Source organism: Microcebus murinus, chromosome 7 (genome assembly GCF_040939455.1).
Source record: "Microcebus murinus isolate Inina chromosome 7, M.murinus_Inina_mat1.0, whole genome shotgun sequence".
NCBI lineage: Eukaryota > Metazoa > Chordata > Mammalia > Primates > Cheirogaleidae > Microcebus > Microcebus murinus.
Genome location: NC_134110.1, coordinates 72,276,820 through 72,301,029, shown reverse-complemented (window position 1 = coordinate 72,301,029; position 24,210 = coordinate 72,276,820). Strand labels below are relative to the sequence as shown.

General features: G+C 32.0%; 1 protein-coding gene across 1 annotated transcript in view; it reads right to left on the bottom strand.

The window, feature by feature from the left end:
- Window positions 1–24,210, bottom strand: part of MMP16 (matrix metallopeptidase 16) — a 281,056-nt gene that overhangs the window by 127,463 nt on the left and 129,383 nt on the right. Inside the window, exons 3-4 of the mRNA XM_012774254.3 lie at window positions 14,145–14,267; window positions 2,534–2,838 (exon numbers count right to left, since the gene is read on the bottom strand). Coding sequence (XP_012629708.1) covers window positions 2,534–2,838; window positions 14,145–14,267 — 428 coding nt within the window. The remainder of the gene's footprint in view (window positions 1–2,533; window positions 2,839–14,144; window positions 14,268–24,210) is intronic.

The window sequence follows — 24,210 nt, the reverse complement described above, 5'->3', positions numbered from 1 at the left end:
TTCAATTAAGCAGTAAATCTTTATGGTATTACATCTCCAACAGTCAATTAATGTCTCCCTAATCTCCTGCAATTCTGAAACACTATTATTTTGCACAGCCCTTTTCTTTAGGTTCATTCATCAGGCAAAACATTCCTATTTGATTTGTAAAGACTTATTTTCCTCCAAATAAAAACACAAATATTCAATAATTGTTTTGTTTAGATTTTTAGTTGTATGCCTTTGTGCAAAGAATGTTATACTTCCAAAGTAAAGGAGGCAATAAAATGCATTAATGAATATTCTCAGTCAAAAGCACATTATCTTGATTGTACACCTTTAGTCCAAATGTTATATTTCAGAATGTTTTCCACATATGTATTCCTTGGAAAACTTCTGAAGTCATACAAAACACATACGCATTCATAGCACTGATCTCACTCAAATCAGCGTAAACATTCTCATTTCCCATGTCATAAAATCCCCCTATACATTTTTCCTCAAAACTTTGTACTTTCAAAAAGGGTTGGCTGATGCCACAAAAGCAGCTAATACTGTAGTCCCAGCTACTTTGGAAGCTGAAGTGGAAGGATCACTCGAGCCTAAGAGTTTGAGGCCAGCCCAGGCAAAACATAGCAAGATCCAAACTTTAAAAACAAAACCAAACAAAAATCAGCTAATAGAGCAATACAGCGTACACCTAAAGGATTATTGCAGCCTTCTTTATGAAAGATTTCAATATTTAAAGACAAAATATAAGGAATTCGATAGGTATCTCCTTCATATAGGATTATAATAACTTTAAATTTATGAAGCCTCAAAGTCCAATTAACACAACTTCAAAGCTATAGAGTTAAGGTTGCCTTAACAATTGAATCCATTATTATAATAAAATATAATTTTATATGTTCATAATATTAGAAGAAAGTCGTTCCCTTGGCAACAAATGCAGTTTTCCCTGCATCAGCAAAAATACTACTATTGTAAGTTCTACTCTTCTCAATCATTCAGAATGCAAGCATTTTTTCCATTATTTAAAATAATTTAAAAATTGATTGAAGAAGTCTAAACTACTTCATTAGAATGTCTGTGTGATTTTAATGAAATAGAATAAACATTTTATTTTATATGATATGCATAACAAACTGGTATGGCCGAACTATTCTGTTCTAGACATTTTATTATGAAATGCTCAGATATAAAGTAGTCTAGAACATGCCTGCATAAAAAGCACTTCTACTTACAATGCCCACAGCTCTGCAATATAAGCTACACAGTAAAAACAAGTATAAACATTTTCGAGCTAATGCTCAGCCAGTATTTAAACATAAGTATGTTTGACTCCAAAGTTTTTGACTTTTTATTCCACTATACAAAAATCTCCACTAGTCTTCAAACCAGTTCTTAAAAGCACAATATACACAACCATTAATAACAATTCAAAGAATTATCCTAATGCTATATATTTTATTTGGAAAATGTTACCTTTTCTTGAAAATTAATATTAACTTTAAATTTAACTCAACCTAATTCATTATTTCCATAACATGATTGAACCCTGGGTGCCCTAAAAATGCAAGGCTATTACACTAATCCAGGTAACTAAACCTTCAAATGAACCCACAAAGTTTAATTTCATGACTAAGTCTGACTCCTCAAGAAAGAATTAAGAATTTTATTAGCTGATTAGTTTCCATTAAAGCAATGTACATTTATAGTAAAACAACATTCTATAGTGGTAAGGAAGAAAAATACTTTAAGTATTGATTATAAGATTTGGAAATATCTGCATAGGAAACTAACAACTCTGTTATCCTGTAACTGTGAAATATTTTTTAAAACACAGAACTGAAATATGCATTGTGTAGGAAAAACCACATGCATCAAGTAACATTGAATTTTTGATTTTTATATTATTTTTGCATATCAGCACAATTATTAATATATGGGTTAGAAAAATGATACATGTATTGAAATACAGTTGCAAGAAATTAGCTTTTAATAAAAATAATGATATAATACAAAGATAATAAATCATGTAGTTATATGAGATTGGTAGACCAATGAAATGAATGAGCGACAACAGAGAAGGGGCAAAAATTTACAAACTAGAAAGATGATAATAGACCAGAAAATAACACAGAAAAGATATGATAGATGCCACAGCACAAATGTTAATTGGGGTTAAATTTCAAGAGGAAACACAGGCATAAGGTGTAGAATAAAACAGAAGAATTTGCTTAATGTATTACTCATGACTTCAATACTAAGAAATCCTTTAAGAAATGACATTTTTGTAGAAAACAGAACTTAGAGTATTTATAGTACAGTGTAAGGTTTCAATCTTTAGTCAAAAGAACACATGTATATCTATATTATCTAGTGAGCGATACAAATTCTTGTCTTAAAATATTATAAGAAGCCTTACATATTGCTCTACAATTTTAAAAGTAAATTTAGAATCTATACCTTAAATTTGTAAATTATTAAATCACGTGGGCATTCTAAAAATAAAAATAAGTCTGTTTACATTGCAAAACAGCCATGCACTTACCATCATGATTAGGATTTCCTAGTGTCCATGGCTCATCTGAGTCAAAATGGGTATCTCCTCCAATTCCTGGTCCAGGGAAATAGGCATGTGCCAAAAATCCTCCCTCTCCATCAAAGGGAGAACTGTCTCCATGAAAACCAGATGCAAAAATAATGGTTATATCCACATCACGTTTGCCATTTTCTAATTCACTGTAGGGAACTTCTTCAAATGTCAGAGGAGTTACATTCTGCCACACATCAAAGGCACGGCGAATAGCTTTACGGGTCTCAGGGTCTCCTACTTTCGGAGTTACGTTCTTTATACTGAAAGTTAAAAAAAATATAATAATCAGTATGACTTTGTTATGTTTAATCTGACTTATTAAAGATTTTGATCTGTTCAGTTTAGTAAAATATTATGGAAATGAGTGATATTAAATAGGAATTAATTTATTCATTCCTCTCGTCTCTATTGCTTGATTTCACTACATTGTGATCATTTAATTTTCAGCAGTATAGTATTCATGTACCGAAGCTACAAAGGAGAATATTTCTACTGAATGGTGAACAGTAGGGTAACTAGATCAATCAGTCACTTTGCCTCCTTAATAACAATAGGAAGGTAGATTTGCCAAATGATCAAACAGGTTGCAGAAGTTTTCAGCTGAAATAAAAATTTCGATTTCTTTATGGTTATAATCGCTTTTAGAAGCACACCATTGTTTGTATCTGCACATATCAAACACTTTCTGATGTTTTATTTTTATTGATTCATTCCAGTTAAAAATTACAGCTAGCTAGGAGGAATAAGTTCTACTGTTCGGTGCCACTATAGGATGACTATAGTTAACAATAATATGTAGTTTCAAATAGCTAGAATAAGGATATTGAACATTCTCAACCTAAAGAAATGATAAATATTTGAGATGATGGATATATTGATTTGATCACTATACACTATATGTATCGAAAGGTCACTATAAACCCCATGAATATGTACAATTGTCAATTAAAAATAAAATTCAAAAGTGTATTGCGAGTAATTAGTTGTTTAATACAAATGTTTAACAATTACATGAATTTAAAGAAGTAAATTGAACATTATTTAGTTTGTCCTGATGCTAATAACAAATAGATGAAATAATTATAAATATTCTTCTTCATTCATTTAACACTAATCAGATGTTTGTCTTTCCCTGGTTATTTTTCTATTTTTTTCTAAATGGAACATCAATGAAACTAATGTGCATATTTTTTATATTGTCACACTATAAATTCATACTATACATGTGAAAAACAATGGAAAACTCCACAGGAGTCAAAAATAAGAAAAAAATTTTTAAAAAGAGCTGAGGACAACACCACATTTTTTTTTTTTTTATCTGAGCCAAAGGATGCATAGAACAAAAGAATTCATGCCTACTCAGGGAGAAAGCTCTGCAGTGTTCTGTTGTTGCTGCTGCTGTATTTATTTGTTAGTTTATTTTCATTTTATGTCTTATTCAGCATGGTATTCTGAAGTATACTTTGAAAAAGAGTAAACAACTACATTGAGATACCACAGACCTTTGTCTAGCTTGTTAGTCTCTAAATTTCCTGTCTGATGGCTAAAGAGGCATGCAGAGTAGTGTTGTAACCCTGAATTTGGCTAAATTAACTTTCTTAGTTGTTTTTTATTTTCTTCCTATCCTACGGGATTTCAGAAGTCCTTCATTAGTGGGCAGATATTCCTACAACACATTATTTGAAAGAACTTACTATATAATGGGGACTGTTCTCGGTGCTAAAGATATAGCTAAACAAGATTCTGCTCTCATAGTGCTTATATGTATATTCTAGTGACAAGAGAGGAACAGTCACCAAAACAAAAAAGAGAGATAATTTCAGAGAGTGATAAGGGGGGAGGCGGTTAAGACAAAGAGATGATAAATGGGATTTCAACCACAGAAGGGGCCAAAGATGCCTGGCACTGAGTTTCCAGCCAGAAGGAACAGTGAGTAGGCCACATCAGTTTGGCCTGTTCAGAGACTAGGAGTGCTCAATAAATTGGAACCAAATGAACACACAGGACCATGATATGAGATCAGATGAGAGGATTACCTGGGAAGGGATTATATTCTGCGAAGGGAAGCCACTGGAGAATATTAAGCAGAGAAAGACTGTGATATTATTTCAGTTTACAAATATCACTGTGCCTGATAGAAAATGGATAAGGGGATGAGGATTAAGTTCACGCAAGAGAAGACAAGAGACATAGACTAGATGACAGTCATGGAGATAGAAAGTGTCAGTTTCAGTGCCTGCTCTGAGAGAATTGTTAATGGGAATTGGTAATAGAGTCAATATGTAATGGAGAAATTCATTTGATTTCAAATAAAGGATAATCTTATAATAGAGAAACTACATGAAATATTACTATGATTTATATATGAGCATATGAATGCATATAATGGTTTTGAGAAAAATGAAGCAAAATAATATACTAAAAAATAATAAATGTGAAGTACTATTTGGATTTGAAAACATATCATTGTGTTTTTCAAAGCTATGTAGTGTTTATGTTCTAAAATATGCTTAAAGACATATCATTAATAAATACAAGAAACATAGGTGTGCTTCAAAGGGCTGGAGTTCTGAACTAGGTGCAAACAACAAGCAAGAATTCAGAAATTTTCATGGAATTGAGAGATGTATTTTATATTTACTCATAACTGAAATAACAAAGAGCACAGAGAGATCATGAGGTAATAAGAGTAAAATAAAGCTTATTAACAATTCTAATAAAGAGAACACAAAGGATTAAATATATTTGCAAAATAAAAAGGCAATGCTATGAAATGAGTAAAATAAAAGTTAAGTTGGAAAACTTAACAAAGCTAATTTAATTTTAAAATGTTTTAATTGCAAATACAGTGAACATATTTCTCATTTTAATAAGATAATGAATTTCATTACTTGAAGTCTTTATCTGGCTGTTTCATTACACTATTTGATTCTTTCAAACTTTCAGTTTGGTCAATTTTGGAACTTTAACCCCCTTCCAAATTGATACATGTTACCTTTAATAACTATGGCTTACATAATCCTACATAACCATGCCTTACATAATCCTATGAAGTGAAAATTTCCAGACCTCTTCATTCATCAGAGTAATTGGTACTGCCAGAAAGGTATGTGAGTTGACTAATAAGGTAACTATGTAAACTCAGGGTTCTCTACTCTTAACATCATTGGATCCATACCATTTCTTTTAATAATAATTCTACATATTATTAATGGTTATTTCTCCTTAAAGTTTCTGATACAGTGATAAATCTTTTTCAAAGTACTGTTTTATCTCTAATATTGGAAGAAAAAAAGAACTAAGTACCTTGGCATCTAGTTAAGGTACAAAACTCTTATTCTTATTTCCAAATTATTTTTCATAAACCGTGCTAAATCCCCTTTAGTCAATTAGATTGACAAAAATTAGTTATGGATAAAATTAGTTATGGATAGTTATGGATAAAATTAGTTATGGATAATGATATTGATATCATTATCAATTAAATGCAATTTGCCATAATAGGGAAAGTAGACAATTGCTAACAATATAATAGAATAAAAATAATAAACGGCATAAATTATTAGCATTTTCCAAATGTATTATGATGTTCTATCAAGAGAAAACCAAATAGACTAATTTACTTTTATTCATATTATGTTTGTATAGTTGATTTGTCTTTACAACTTTTTTTTTTTAAGTATGAAAAATGGTCACAGAATAGAAACTGAATATGGAGTGCCTCCCGGAAAGCTTACATTAAATATTTGGCTATTTCCCAAGATACTGGCTTGCCAGACAAAGTAGATTTAAGTACACATTACTTTGGATTTTATTTAAATAGGGTCCATTTCTCAGTCTGTTAGTCTGTTATGTATCCTCTGGACACACAAGTTGAGTTCTCTTTGAAGTCAATAGGATCACCGAGTTCAGCGAGCTCTTTGGGTTCAGAGAGAATAATGAAAAATGTTTCTGGGGAGGAATTTTTTATTCCTTAGCAACATCTTTGCTCTGTATACACTATTAAAGTAAAATAACTTCTAGTACGTGCTCTCAGTTGTCACAGAGGCATTCATTTAAAACCAAGGGTACGCACACCCAACTTTATGGCTTATAAAAAGAGAAAGAAAGAAAACCAAGGCTAGCTAAAAGATGATACTGGGAAAATGAAAACTAAGCAGTATAATATAACATAGCATTATTATATTAACACATTATAAATACTCATATTCATCTGAGTACCAATTCAGGTACCTGCCCCATTGACCATTCATCACATAAACTAGTATTTTGGAATTTAGATTTCTAAGACAAAAGAAGTTGCTCTAAGTCTATTTTATATAACATTCAGCAAACTTGGGAAATACATTTCTATTTGATAAAAACTATGTTGATAAGTTTCTAACACTGTCATGAAAAATATTTAATTAAAGCCTGCTTAGAATTCATTAATTTATTCCACAACTGACTTTCCAACCATTACACAAATGGCCTCTAATTTATCTGTTATATAAATATAATACATATTTTTTTGGTTTAAGTGCCTCCAATGATGAAGACTACTCAGGATATATAATTTAATTTTTTAGTATCTCAAAACAGATTATTCTGAAAGCCTTTAAACATTTGAGAGTAACTGGGAATTTCTCCCTTAAATGTCCTTTCTATCATGTTGAGAATCCTTAGCTCTAATCTTGAGTTGTTTCACATGTAGACTGCTTACAAGCTCCTTTAGCATGTTGATTGCTTTTTTGGAGATGTACATTAATGTGTCAGGAAGCAGCTGAATGTGTGGTGGCTAGAAGAGAAAAGTGCACATCAGGTACTCTGGGCCAACAAACCAAAAATAAAAATTCACATCATCACTGCTTTGGATATTTTTTTCTCAATGTAATCTGGTCATTTTAGTTTTTTTCTGAGCCACATTATACTATTGGCTTATAATGCGTTTGCTTTCAAATAAAACCTAGATTCTACCACTTTCACCTCAAATCTTTTCTGCATGTTATAATGGCACACTTCAGCTGTTCTTTTCATGGATAATTATTTTTGAACTTAAATGTCAGATTTTGTTTATTGATTAACCTATTTTCTCTAAATATAGTTAGCAAAAATAGTAGCAAATGCTTATATAGTACTTACTATACACTAGGCAATTTCTTAAGTGCTTGCATACATTAACTTTAAAATCTAATATATTTAGTGCTTTCATTCCCAACTCTCTATAATTCTTTTAGAACACTTCCAAAAACTTCTGTGATTTGTCTGGTAAATTAAAAGTATGATAATTGGCGTTTACCAAGTACTATGTTTCAAGCATTGTGATAAGTTTATTATTTTTTCCATTATGTTACTTAATTTTTCCCCAAGCTTTATGAGCTAGGTATTATTACAATACTCATCCTGCACACAGGAAAACTGATACTTACTGGATTTAAGTAATTTGACCCTAGTTTTACAGGTAGTGTCAGAGCCAGGATTCAAACCAAGTCTTTCTTACTCTAAAACAGACTCTTACCCACATGATATGTTTATCAATAACCTGAAAGTTTACAGAACAAACACCTAACTATTTGAATGTTCAAAACTGGCTCAGACCATTGTCAGTACAGGAACATAGCATAAGTGAAATTATAATCAGTTCTGAATACAATAGTTCTTAACTTTCCCTCCTTTCATCCTTTTCTTCCTTCCTTTTTTTTTTAAAGCAAAAGTGTAGTTAGTACATAAGGATTCAGAGACACTAAATAGGGTTCACTGTCATGAATTTGGAAATCAAGTCATAAAAGGACCCTATCTGAAATGAAAATAATGAGTATAGACACATAGAGTTGTGTAAGCATTATAGTTCTATACTTTATTATACACTTCAGTTCAATTAGTACTTACTGATTTTTTTGTATATAATATGGGATATGAATTTAATTTCATTGTTTTTCATGTGGATAATCAATTATCACAGAATAATTTTACAAGTAAAATAGCCCATCCTTTCCCCCAATGATCTACAAAGCCTACTCTAGCATAAATCAACTTTTTATTTATACAAGTATCTGTCTCTGTAATCTCTTGTCTATACCACTGGTCTATTAGTCTATTTCTTTGCTAATTCCACATATTGCCTTAATTAGTATTGATTTAAAGTAAGTCTTCATCTCCAGTGGGTGGAAAAATCTTGATATTCTCTTGGGACTTCACTCTTTCTCAGAGATGTTTGATTAACTCTAATTATAAAAAAAAATCTTGATGGATTTTTGTTAGAATTACATTGAATTTGTGGAAAACTTAAACTTTGACTGTATTAAGTATTTCTATCAAGAGCAAATATATATCTCTACATTTATTTTTGGTCTTCTGTTATGTCTTTCAACAATGATTCACAATTTTCTCCACAAAGGGTTTACATATGTTTTGTGGGTTTATTCTTTGCTTTTATATCTTGTGTCTATTTTAAATAATATCTTTGTAAAGGTTACACACTTTAGTTCTTTTTGTAAGGGTACATGTGTGTGTATATATTTTGTGTATTGATTCTTTTGTAAAAAAAGGGCTACAGTCTTCCAGTTTCTGCTTCAATGTCTAAAGTGCTTAGAAGTTACCACTCCCAACCTCATGAAAAGTAGTAAAACTGAACAAATTAAAAATGAACAACCTTTCTTAGTTCTCTTAGAAAATTCACAGGGCAAACTGTCAACCCAGAAGTGGAAAGAGAGGCAGATACTGAGAAATAAAGCTAATCAAGAGCAAAAGCTTCTAAAGCCAGGAGAATGAAAACTCCCAGGGCCCCAGCCTAAGGAGGCCTCTACCCTTCATGAGTTTTACCTCCAGGAGCCCCATCAGGTTCTCACAGTGATAATCTGCAAAAATTCCTCTCCTGCTTCCAGCAAGGCATAGAGAAAGGCAAAAATTTTGATACATGCCCAGAGTACTCTGGTCTCTATGACAAAGGCCTGCCTTCAAAGAAAATTATTTTATCAGAGCCTTATCTGATCTGGGTTAAGGGCTATTAAATAGCTCAACCCCCTCTAGTCTTCTTATCTCACATAAAGGAAGAAAATAAAAAGACTAATAAGCTTTTCTGAAGGTCACAGCCCAGACATTCAGACCCACTAAAAAAGGAAGGTTTAATCATAAGATTATGGACTGCTTCCTCTCTGTAATACCTTACACCACGCCAACAGGGCTCTGACAAAGCAATAGTTTAAAGACAAAAAATCTATTTAAGAAGGAATTTCTAGGGATACTTAAAGATAGGAGGAGAGATAAAAAGGAGAATGCTAGAGGAAATTCATCTCCAGCAAACAACAAACACAGCCTAGTTGCTATCTAGATAAACATAAAACCTTACATTAAAGGATTGTTACCTTAGTTCCTATTACTCAATATATCACGTCTAGCTTTCAACAAAAAATTATAAGCATGCTAAAAGGTAAAAGAAAACACAGTTCTATGACACAAAGCAAGCATCAAAACCAGATTCAGATAAGGCAGAAATTTTAGAATTATCAGTCCAAACATTTAAAATAATTCATCTAAGGGTTCTGAAGGAAAAAGTGAACAACATTAAGAAAACACATGGGTAATATAGCCAGAGAGATAGAAACTCTAAGAAAGGATCAAAAAGAAATGTCAGAGACAGACAAGTAGAAAATAAATGAAGAATACTTCTGACAAGCTCATCAATAGGTTGAATGTGGCCAAGGAAAGAATCAGTGAACTTGGAGATATGTCAATAGAAACTTTCCAAATTGAAAATCGAAGAGAAAAAAAAGAATGAAAACAGAACAGAATATCCAAGAACTGTGAGAAAAACATATAATGAGAATACCAGAAGGAGAAGAGAGAAAGAAACAGGAGTAATAATGGCTGAGAATATGCCAAAATTAATAACAGAAACCAAATGATAGGCCTTGAAACTCAGAGAACATGAAACAGAATAAATATTTAAAAATCTATATCTAGGCATATCCACTCAAACTGCAGAAAGCCAAAGACAAAGAGAAAACCTTGAAAGAATCCAGAGGGGGGTAAAACACCTTATCTGTACAGGAACAAGAAAACCAATTCTGTCAGACTTTTCTTCAAAAGCCATGCAAGCAAAGAAGAAAGTGGTGTGAAACATTTAAAGTATTCAATGAATAAAACCACCAAACCTAGAATTCTGTATCCAGTGAAATTATCATTCAAAAGTAAAGTAGAAAAAAGACTTTCTCAGACAAAGAAAAACTAAGAACACATGTTGTCAATAGACTTGCATTGCAGAAAAAAAAATTAAAAGAATTACTTCAGAAAGAAGGGAAATGACATCAGTCAGACATTCAGATCTATTTTACAAAAAGAAAGTACACTAGAGAAGGAATAAAGACAAAATTAAAGTTTTCATTATCCTTATTTTTAATGATCTAACAGGAACTGTTAAAATCAATAATATAAACAATACATTGGGTGATCAGAGAATATGGTTAAGTGTAATGAATGAGAGCAATGTAATGAGGGACAGGATATGGAATTAGAAACGCTGTTATAAAGTACCTGCAATACCTGTGGAGTAGTGTAGTGTTATTGAAAAGTAGACAGATTAGTTGAAAATGTATACTGCAAATCTAGGGCAACCACTAAAATAATTTTAAAATAAAGGATAATTGGTACACTAAGAGAAAATGAAAACATATGAAATGCTCAATTAAAACCAGAGAAGGCAGAGAATTAGGGGATGACATAAACAAATAAAAAAGAACACCAACAGCAAAATTACAAACGTAGTAGATGTTAATGCAACAATATCAATAATCACTTTAAATATGAATACTAAGTACAGCAATAAAAAATAGAGTAGATTAGAAAAACAAAGCAAAACCAAACCAAAAAACAAGACACACTATTTGTATCCTAAAAGAAACCTGTCTGAAATATAAGGACATAAATAGACTAAAAGTAAAGGGATAGGGAAAGATAGTCTATATTAATCAGAAGAAAACTAGATTAGCTATATTTATTTAAGAGAGCAGATTTCATAGCAAAAAAAATTATTCAGGGTAAAGAGAGTCATTATATAATGGATAAAGGTGAATTTCCTAAGTAGACATAACAATAGTTAATATGCATGTGCTTAATAACAAAGCAACAAAATACATGAGAAAAAAATTGGTAGAATTACAAGAAAAAATGCACAAAACACTATTATAGTTGGAGACTTCAAAATACCTCTGTTTAATACCCAAATAAGATAAAGATATTGTAAAAAAGAAAAACTGTGGATAAATACCATTAATACACATCAATATAAAAATCCTCAATAAAAATTTAGCAAATCAAATCTAACAGTCTATAAAAAGAATTGTACACCATGCCAAATTGAGATCTTCCCCTGATATGCAGCCTGATTCAACATTTGAAAGTCAATGAATATATCACATTAAAAAGCTAAAGAAGAAAAATCAGATGATAATATCAATGGATGCAGAAAAGGGATCTACCAACATTCAACTCCCATTCACAATTAAAACTTTAAGCAAATTAGGAATAGAGAGGAATTTCCTCAACTAGATAAATATCATCTAGAAAAAACCTAGAGCCTACAACATATTAATGGTGAGGAACTAGTTGTACCTAAGATAGGGAAAAAAGCTCTGATGTTTGTTCTTACTACTCCTATTCAACATCACACTGGAAGCACTAGCTAATGTAATGGGACAAGGAAATAAAATAAAAGATAGGCAAATTGGAAAGGAAAAAAAATATACAAGTGTCTTTGGTTTCAGGTGACATCATTTTCTATATATAAAATACCAGAGAATCAACAACAGGAACAAAACTCCTGGAATAAGGAACAATTATAACAAAGTTGCTGATACAAGGTTAATATTTAAAAGTCAATTGCTTTTCTCTTTGTCAACAATAGACAATTTAAATTTGACATGAAAAGCACAATATCATTTAAATTAACACCAGAAAAATCAAATACTCAGGAATAAATCTGCCAAAATATTCACAAGATAATGTGATAATAATGCTTTTTAAGATATATTTTACTTTCTTTAATAAATTTTAATATATCTCATCCAACATACCCCAATCAGGAGTATATTATAGGCTTTCTACTCTGCCATTTGGCCAGAAAAGTAATCTCTTTCTATCATTCTTCATCAAAGTGTACAAATGCTTCTCAAAATGTATCCAATTTTTCCTCTCATTAAGCACTATCTGATGACTAATTTCACTTACAGAAAGAAGGCTCATTGGAAAAAGAGACACAAATATCACAGTTATTGGGAAAATACCAACGGTTCCATATTAACTTATTGGTATAATACTTTCTTAACTGTTTTTTTGGAAGTATAGATCATAGAGATGGTAAAACAAATTTGTGAATTAGAATATCTGGTGAACAAATTTAAATGATGATGATACTAACTCCACAGCTTGTCCTAAAGGTGCTCTATCTTTGATTTCCCTCATCTGTAGAAATAATTGAAGTAAGCAGTATACAGAGCATGCTATCTAAGAGGATAGCATCAGAATGTAAAATAACACTAAAAAGTGTTTTCAAAATAACCAAAATAAGTTCAAATGGCATATTCTAGTTAAATAGATAAAAAAAATCAATATATTGAGGTTTTAATTTTATCTTTAACCATACATGAAGTTACTTACACAAAGAATAAGAATTATAAAACTCTTTTATTCATGTAATTTGATAGAGATGGTTCCTGACATCCTCCCCTCTCCCTGAAGTACCTTTTGTCTTCTTCTGCCCATTGGTTTAACAAAATCTTTCTCTTCCTGTAGGTCCTAAATGAAAAACCATTTCTTTAGGGATAACTCCTCTGGTTTTCTAGAATGAATTTGATGATCCCAGTTTACATTTATCTTGTATCCTGTTCCTTCCTTTTCATAACAAGTATCACATTTATAAGACTGTTCAACTTCTCATGACTGTAAATTCCATGAGGATAAACAGGGTCCCCATGCTTTATTTATTGCCATATCCCCATAGCCTGGCACTCTTCTTTCTTCATACTGGGACTCAATAAGCAGTTGTTTAATCAATAAATTAATAAATATGAACATCTCCATTAGCAGCAATTGTTGCACTAGGTTGGAAGATACTTCGTGTCATTGAAAGCCAAAAAAAAAAAAAAAAGTGATCCTCTTGTATAATTACCGAAAAGATAAAAAGTAAAATGGTTATATTGATACTAAAAGCTAATTAGCAGATTCAGATAACTTTTATTTAAATGGTAATTATTTATATAGTTTATTCCATTATTTTTTAGATTTTGAATATTTCTCAAAAAATGTAATGTGTTAGAACACTCATCTCAAAGCCCCTCACGTAGTGGCATTCATTCAAGAAGCTGGAAGACATTGTTTACAAAGAGACCAAATGTTTCAAAAAATGTATACAAGGTACTAAATGGATAATTTATTCTCTTCTCAATTGCAAGTTTTAATCTCTTATGTCAACATTACATCACTATATGTGGTTAATGTGTAGTCAATGTGCAGAAGATACCAAACAAAATTCAAAACAAATACTAGTGAAAAATGGGGGAAAAGGAGGGAAACACTGCATTAGTTTTTATACCTGTAAGTGATATGTTTGTGCTGCCACTTCTGTCCTGTTAATGCATATCGCTTTCGACGAATATGAAACTTGGATCTACCTCTTGTCTGGTCAGGTACACCACATCGAGGCTTCTTCATCCAGCTGCAAAATAGCAGTATATTTCAATTATTTATCAACAACATGAATCATTAAATTCAAAAGGAAATCAATGAAGAGGCTAATCTGAGACAGCCATGGCGAAAACAACAAACCATAAAGTGAAGGGAAAACTACCAATTTTCTTGAGATTTGAATCTAAGTAGATAGCATATTTTTTTCTTAATGATCAAAAATCATTAGTTTACTAGTCAGACTCTTTAGATACCTTTCCTCTCTCTGATTCATTTTGAGCTAAATGAAGACTGTGGTACTTTAAGCTTCTAATTAGAATCTACTTTTAACAATGTAGTATTCAAGCTATGTAACCTTGGGCTAGTCATTGATCCCTAGTGTTACTCATAAAATAAGACTAAGGTGCCTTCCTAACATTCAACAATTATTTTATCTATTACACAGCTTCAAATTCAGGAGTCAAGAAGGTATATGCTACTGTCTTCTAGCTTACATAGCAGTGCATTGTTTGTTTAAATAACATTTGCATTTCTCCACTTTTTATGCTTTACATTTGATCATTATTATAGTTTCCAAGTATCATCCATTTGCTTTGGATATTAAATAATAAAATTAAATGCTTAAAATATTTTATGAATAAAATATATTTTTTATGAATATGAGTTTCAGCATCACAAGACTAAGGCTTAACATTTTTATATTAGAAAAATGCTATTTCCAGCTTATTAATTTTAATGCTTCTACAGAGATGGTAGTGTAACTTCTCTTTTAGAGAATCTTATTTAACCATTGTCATGTTTTCTGTCTATTTTTGAGTCTTGTCTAAGGAGAAAGATTTTCATGATTTTGAATAGTTTTTCTTTGGTGCATTACAAAGTTACTTTACTGTTTATTAGCTCCTTTAATTTAATTACAAAGCTAAGGCAGAATCTTTATGGTGCTACATGATTCAGAAAATTTAAATGAAAAAAGAATCAATTTTAGGTGTATTTCACCAAGTCCTTAACAATTTCCATACTTTTTAAGTGAAAAAGAAATAAATACAGAGATGATTGTTCAAAGACATTTATTTTGTGAAAATTAATTAGTTTACATGTTACATGGGAAAATCAGCTAATGTAGTTTTATGAACACAGGAATAACTTCATCATACAAAGAAATAATGTCTTTCATTAAGAAAAATGACACTTTTCCAATAAACATTAAAATTTTCTGCTTTTTTTATTCTGTCCCAGTAATGTAGACATTATAGTTATTAAATTTAATAAATTCCATACTAGTTTAAAAGCACTATAGAGTTACTTCAGAAAATCACCCTTCCCCTTTATTAAGTTCCCCTATCAAATAAGACATCTTTTGCTAACTCCTAGGAGACTACCCATCCTTATGTACCTAAACTCTCTGAGGAGGCTAGAGTCCTCTTAATTTTAACTGAGGATTCCTAAGCACACTGAATTTGAGAGATCTTTCACTAGACTATAAACCACTGAAGGACAGGGGATCTAGATACTCTCAGTACTTTGCACAATTCCTGGCATATCAGAGATATTTGATGAATATTCTTTGAATAGATGGATAGGGACACTGTATTTTTTAAATTAAAATGTTTATTTTTATTGCATATCTTAAGATCTAGATACAGATTTAGCTAACAAATATTAAGCATTAATGATGTGCCTATGACGACTTAAATTGCTTTCATATATGGGTATTTCATTAATTATACTCTCAAAAAATATAGTATATTCCTAAGGTATGCACCTATCCTTACTTATCTTGCTGAAAATACTAGAAAATAATAAATAATTTTGAAATATGAATATATTTATTTAATGTGTGATGTGGTTACACTTACATTTGGCTAAGGAGAATATTTAAGTAAGTGATCTATCTGGGAAGAGAAAAAGGTTTGAAATGAATAGTTGGATAGAATTCAACAAAATAGAGTTAGCTATTTTCAGAATAAAATATATTTGCAATGAGAATATATTCCTTAAAATTACTTTAATATGTATAAAATTAAGAGATAAAGACATTAATTAAAATTAAATTTATGAATATTAATTTCCATTTTAAGTCATGCATGTGTTGAAGCCAATAAAGGTTTTTTCAGTGAAGTATGTGCATCTTCCAAAGGATAGAATTTTAAGGGATAAATATTAGATTCCTATGGCAAAAGATATCTCTGCTAAATTCCTTACATATTTCTTAGGCTTTTGTCTACTCCACATAGTTATTTACTTGTGTTCCAACTATTTGTTCATTCATTTCTCCTGATTTATTCATCTTACAATAGTTTTGAGCTTTTACATCTTAAGAAGACAAGAGCTCCTTCCTCACCAAGCTTAGGGTACATAGGTAAGACACTCATGATAAAAAACTACAACATAACGGGATAACATCTCCATCTAGATATCCTGTCATAATCTCAGTTAGATGTAATAAAAAGGAAATTATGATTTTGCTACCCCATGCTTGCACCAATTCATCCAATCCCTTATTTCAGCTGAAAGCTTTAACACCTTCTAATGTCCACACTAGATATCCACGCATCTTCCTCTACTACTCTCTCTCATGTCCAATTAATCACAACGTAGTCTCTTCCATCCCTAGAATGTCTCTTGTATGTCATTACTGCCTTCCTTTTCACTGCTAATAAGAAATCTTCCTAAAGAAAAAAACGTGCTTTCCACATGCTGTCAGCATGAAATGCCTTTATAGAAGGAAACTAATTCAGGCCTACTTAGTGAGGGTTTCCCTTGTTCCCCTACTTCTCAGATTTCTAAAGAATGGAAGGTCTTCCTCCCTTTGTATGCAGAGACCCCTGTCTGAAATACCTTTTACTCCCTGTTCACTCTGAGAATCTTAATCATTCTTCAATATTCAGCTCACATCGGTACAGTTTATCATTGCAATGCTGCATGTATGTTATAATGTGTATACTGATTTGTATGTGTCTGTCTCTATCTTCCTCTCACCTATGAGTGAGGGTGGTTAGAGAGCTCAGCATGAGGTCAGTGCCCAGTGAAGTCCCCAATAAGGAACATGAAGCAAATAAACTAAGGCTGCATGTCTTTTTGCATATACTTATCTCCCCCAATATCCTAGATGCTTCGTGAGGACTTCATAACTCTTTCCAACGCTATGTCTTAAACAAATGCTTATTACATGGACATTGTGTGGACGATTTTATATAAAACAAAATTATGAAGTAGATGATTTATATGTAAAAAATAAACATGACAGGCATAATCTACGTAATCTAATATCAACTAACAATTTAATGCAAAGAATTCTTAATGAAGGTTGGTCAAGTTGAGAAGATTCAATGCTAACTTCACCAATCTTTTTGTTGTTGTTGTTGTTAGAGGGAGAGTTTTATTTATTTATTTATTTTTCATCATATTATGGAGGTACAAATGTTGTTAAGGTTACATCTACTGCCCTTGCCTCCCCTCTGCCCTCGAGTCAGAGCTTCAAGTGTGTCCATCCCCTAGTTGGTGTGCATCACACTTATTATGTAAGTATACACCCATCCCCTCCTCCCCCCTCCTACCTCCCCGACACTCAATAAATGTGTTTTTTTTTGACAATTTGGTTACATTTTATATCTTTGCCTCTCCCTAGGAAGGGTTAGAGATACGCCCTTCCCCTCCACAATGCTTACCACATTCCTATGATGTGGGTCTACCCTCCCACCCCCAAAACCCTAGTGAATACTACCTCCATTTGAGCACCATAGTTTTAATCAGTCAGTACCAATTTGATGGCTAGTACATGTGGAGCCCATTTTCCTGATTGCCTCACTTTGGATAATGGGCTTAAGCTTAATCCACAATAGTATAAGTGGTGCTAACTTGTTGTCATTTCTTAGAATTGAGTAATATTCCATTGTGAGCATATACCAAATTTTAATTATCCATTCATGAATTGACGGGCACTATCTCTAATCATCAGAGAAATGCAAATCAAAACCACAATGAGATACCACCTGACCCCAGTGAGAATGGCCTGCATCAAGAAACTCCAAAACAACAAATGCTGGCAAGGATGTGGAAAGACAGGAACACTCTTACACTGCTGGTAGGAATGCAAATTAGTTCAACCTTTGTGGAAAAGAATTTGGAGATACCTCAAACAGCTAAAAATAGAAATACCACTCGACCCAGAAATAGCATTATTAGGCATTTACACAAAAGAGCATAAGACATTCTATTATAAAGACATCTGCACCCAAATGTTTATGGCAGCACAATTCACTATTGCAAGGACATGGAAATAACTTCACCAATCTTTGTACACAAATATCCTGACAATATGAATCCTGATAATGTGAACAAAAGTTTAGTTAGTGTCAGCTCTGTAGTCCACAGAGATATTGATGGGTATTACTTTACCAAAATTTATAAAATACCAAAAATATGATGAAAGCACATCATGCCACTGAACATGACATACAGTATCTGAGCTAAATCAGTCTTCAGGTTTTTTATATGACTCCAGATATTTAAAATATTATTTAATTTCATAAGCAGACAGATTCTTTCTTATACAACTTTTACTTAATGGATATAAAGAAGAGTCAGTATTTAACAGGACACATCAATGCATTAAACATTGCCTAACACTAAATGTAAAATTGCTATATTAATGTTTTTATTCAGGTAAAGTCTGTAAGTTGATTTTATTTTTAGTTGCTGTTAGACCAATTTGAATTTATTATGTACCAAAATATTACTTGCATTCAAATATCAATTTGAGAAATCACATATATACCTGAATACAAAATAAGCAGAAATTCATATATATTATATTTGTGTGTATATATGTGTATAGATATGTGTTTGTGTGTGTGTATGTGGATTGAGAGAGAGAGAAAGAGAGAGATTGCAGGTGCAACTGGCAACTGTGAAAACTCTAGGTGCCACCTTTTTATTCACCTTTCAATAATTTATTATTTTCAGGCAGTGCAGTTTTGTAAAAGTATCCTTGCTCAAACATACTTAATACTTATTTTTTCAGTTGTCATATAAGTGTGGTTTTTTTTTTTTTTTTTTTGTGTGTGTGTGTGTGTGTGTGTGTGTGCTTTTGGAGAAAAGGTCTTGCTCTGTCCCCCAAGCTAGAGTGCAGTGGTATCATCATAACTCACTGCAACCTCAAACTCGTGGGCTCAAGCAATCCTCCTGCCTCAGCCTCTTAAGTAGCTGAACTACAGGCATACCCCACCATACCTGGCTAATTTTTCTATTTTTTGTAGAGACAGGGTCTCAGTCTTGCTCAGGCTGGCTTCAAACTCCTGGCCTCAAGCAATCCTCAAGCCTCAGCCTCCAAAAGTGCTAGGATTACAGGCCAGTGCCTGGCCAAGTGTGCTTTTTCTTTACCGACTCATTTGTTTGGAATTTTTCTCAAATTTATTTCAAAATATTGTGGGGGTACAAATATTTTTGGCTCACTTGAATTTTATTTGACATTCTAAAACAAATAAAGACATGGGGAAGGAGCACTGCAGCGTGTGTGTTGGGGGTAAATTTTAAGAAAGGTATATTTTAATTATCAAGGTGTGTAAATAAATAATGGCATGACCTCAATTTTCATAAGTATAGAACTGATTTTCAATATCAATTCAATTTTTCAGAACCACAAACATTTTTAAATTAGTTGGGCACATCTTTAATGTTCCCATTTAAATTAACTCAACTTAAAAATTAAAAAAATTATCTAAAATCAGTATTCTTGAGAGAAACGTAAATATTGAGAGCAGGGACCTGGAGGCAGATAGTAGATTTCCCACCCTGGCTACACTGACTCACTGGTCCTATGACATTAGTCAGGTTATTTTTTCTTTTTATACCTCAGTTTTCTCATCTGGACAATGATAATATTACCTCTCTGATTGAATTGTTGTGGGTATTAAATTGGTTTAATCATTTGAAACACTTAGAATAGTGTCTAGTAGATAGTAACTGCTATTATTAACTTATAATTCTACTTATAATAATTATTATTTTACAAATATCAGGGAGTAGTTGTATTACTGGTAGTTGCAGTAGAATCAGCAGCAGCAGTAATGGCACACAAATATCAATGTGTTTCAGTTCATTCTGACCTGTATGTTAACACGCAGTCTTTTATGTTATTCAAAACAGGGATCTTCCTGGTACTTTGATAACAGAAACACCAACAGCTATATAATCCCCTGTTTTATTTAAATAAAATAACCAGAAGCTTCTAAACAATATGCAATATATGTATATGTGTGTATGTGAGTGTGTGTACATATATATAAATATATGTACACACTGCATATGAAACAGTGTCTACTAGCTTCAGTAAAATATATTTTAAAAAATAAGGTGATGGTTCAGGCTAAACACATAAGACAACCCACTGCATGTCTCCAAGAGGTGCTTTTAAGTTATAGTCTATGTCCCTGCTGCTCCTATAGTGGTGCTGCAGAAAGACAGTGATTCTATGGAATACAATGGGAATGCCACTCTTTGCACTTGGAGTTGTCACATAGTGGCTCTGTATACCTATTCCTACCTTTACCAAGAGAAAAGAAATGACACCCAAAAATGTATTTTGTGCCTTATCAATTAGAAGTCAATAATATACATCAGCACAATAGGTTTAACAGGTTTCCATCCTCCAGACTTTTTGAAGTTTTAATTACAAGTAGTATTTACTATTTATAGTAGTCCTCAAGAGATCCTTCTAGAAATTCTAAACTATGCTTATTTTCATTACCTTAAAAAGTTTTAAGTTTTGTTTATATTCAAAGAGTCAAGTCCAGTAGTCATGAGAGGATATTTAAAAGTAACTTAGAGGGTTTAAAATGCTGAGGCCTGACCCCTTACTCTGGTCCAGAGTCTCTTTTTATTTTTTTTTATTTTGGCATATTATGGGGGTACAGATTTTAAGGTTTCAATAAATGCCCATTTCCCCCCCTCCCTAAGAGTCTCTTTTTTTCTATGAACTCATGGTCAGGCTGCATAGACACACATGGTATTCACAAGGCTGAAATGATAAAGTTAAAGCACTAAAACACTTGAGCACAGAAAGGAAATACATTAAGTCACCATGATCTTCAATGTGAACAAAAGTTCAGTTAGTGTCAGCGCTAATTCTTTCACCTTTTATCCTTCATAATGGGTATCTAAGGTCCCTGCTCACTGGCTATCAACCATCCCTCTGCTGCTACCAAAATGAGGACTGACCCATCCTATAGTGTGACAGTATATATTTAGAAATAAAAATAGCTCTACTTACTGAAAAATATATCTTTTATAAACAAATTGAAAAAGAAGAGAGAGGATATTAACTTGATAATTTAGAAAAAGGAATAAAAATCATTAAACATATTGATAATTAAGCCAAAAATTTTAGGGGTTCTTGATATATCTAAATAAATATTTCAATTATCAAATTAGGAGTTCAAATAACAGTATCATTTTCTAATAATTCTTTGGAAAAAGGCTACTTATTCAGCCTGGTATTAACTTTAATTAAGTTAAATTTCTGGGCATGGTTTGAATAAAGTAAGCAACGTTACTCAGATAATCCAATATATTAAGTTATACATATATAAAAAATATACATTAAATTTTATATGAGAGAGATATCAAAAAGATTTGCCACTTTTAGAAATATCTCATCAAGCATGCTTAGGGGCATACCACTGTGTGGATATCAAGATTAATATTAAAAAATTACTATTAACATTACAGAAACATATCAGACTAATTTTTTAATTACATTGCTATTTTTTCTCTCTTTGCTAAATATACACTTTTTATGTATAATATGGATTATTCCATTCATTAAGGAACTTAAGTGAGCTTGCTTCCAAACATTAGCTAACCAATCCATAATTTTAATGATAAGATAATGAACTCATTTTGTGGGAGTAAATAAGTATTTATTATTATCTAACACCACTGCTAATTAATATAAAAGCAATATAATATACCATTTAAGGTAATAAATACCTTAATTTATTACTTGAAAATGGTTAATTTCTTCAACATAATATAGGGGATTACCACAATTGTCATTATTACTTTTAATTATTCAAGAATTATTGATTGAATAGACCATGTTTGTCTGCCAAAGGAGGATGTAATTATTTAATTTAAAAACAACTGATCTTGAAAAGATGCTAAAATGAGATAAGAGTTTATAGCATCTGAAAATGGATAAAACATTATATTAAAACTGAGGAATAATTTGGGTCTATAACTGTAGTCCATATTTTATGCAATAAGGCTCAGATAGAAATTCATACCTTATAATTTGAGTATGTGAAATAATAGAGTGCGATTTCAGCATGGATTGTTACCACATATTCATTTGAGATTACAAAAGCACAGATGATTGCTTTAATAGCATGATTATGGGGATTATCATTCCGAAAATAGTACACTATTTGAGCTGCATACCCTGAGCAACAGCATCTCAAGAGTAGAGACACATCAGTGAAAAACTAGGAATGAAGCAAATGAAGCTACAGGGTTTCTAGCTCCAGGGACAAGAAAGTGAAGTCTCCAAGCAGATATAGGGACCAAAGGGAGCAGGGCAGGCTAGGAAGGGGAGATGAGAAGGATTTAACAAGGCTTTAGTGGTTTCACCTAGAAATAACGACTAGCTATAACACTCTTTAAGGGGAAAGATGCATTACCATTTCCTAAATAATAATAAAATAATTGAATTAGAAAAAGGATTTGTTTAAGGAAAAACAAACAAACCCCACCAAAACCAAAACCAACTAACCAAACAAACAAAAAAAACAAGCCAAAAAAAAAAAAAAACACTTTGCTTTTAATTTAGGGGCTACCTATGTATATGTAGTTGGTCTCTTGTCTATAATGCTCTATCACAGACATGCTACTTTAACTCCTACCTACTTACACTGTCATTTCTTCTGGTCTGGAATCTGAGCCACTCTATGCCCACAAAAGACCCATGTCCTTCTCTACATCTCCACATATCTTACATCCTCCTTCCAGAGAACAATGAACTGTTCAGACCCCTTTCCACAGGAAGTGCCCAAATAATCCCTGCACACCTTCCTCTTCCATTATCTCCTGACAAAGTCCTTTTCCCTGCAGCTTTAGGAAATAATGTTTCCACCCTGAGTCCTTCCAATCACCAACGGGAGCTTTCAAAACTGGTGGAAATGCAGATGCCACCTTTTCTAGGACTCTACTTTTTAAATTTTAACATTTAGTGATAAGTAGTAAATAATTCCTTCTTATGCTGGCTCTAGTCAAGTTAGACATTCAAACAATTTAACGTAATTTGTTTCCCAAACCTAAATTTATTTGAATTTTTAGGAATTGCATCACGTTTTCCAAGAAAATGAATCAAGCTAAAAGTTCTCCATTAGGGAGTAAGAAAGCTGCAGAGTACTCTGTTAAATGCTGGGATGAAGAGAACAATTTAAGTGGAATTCTTTCTGTACTATATACAGTGACAAAACATAGAATTTGCTGGAGGTTTTTGCTTATTAACTTAAAACCATATTTATTTAGGACAAGGGGCATATTATGTCTTGAAATATTGATATTACACTATTAAGAGAAAATGGTAACAGAGAGCAACAGGTCCAAAATATCAAAATTCCATTCCCAATATTGACAATTTTCTAATTGTGGCAGAATGTGTTATATTTATTCTTGAATCTGTTTTCCAAGATGTAGAACAAATTTTATATTTATGTATCTCTTAAAAGTGCTTGGGAAGGTAATATATCTTTTTTTTCAAACTGCTTTGACATTTAATCTCAAAGCCTTTGTTACATGCTTTCCTGTCTGATTAAATAGAAGTGCTATGACTAACACCATACTGTGACCATTAAAAGGAAAATATATTTTCAAAATTGTATATTAAATTAGTTTGGTATGTCAGAATGTCAGCGTCTGAGCCCAGATACTTTAGGTCTTTAAGGCTTCAAAGGATAAACAGACATGTTGTT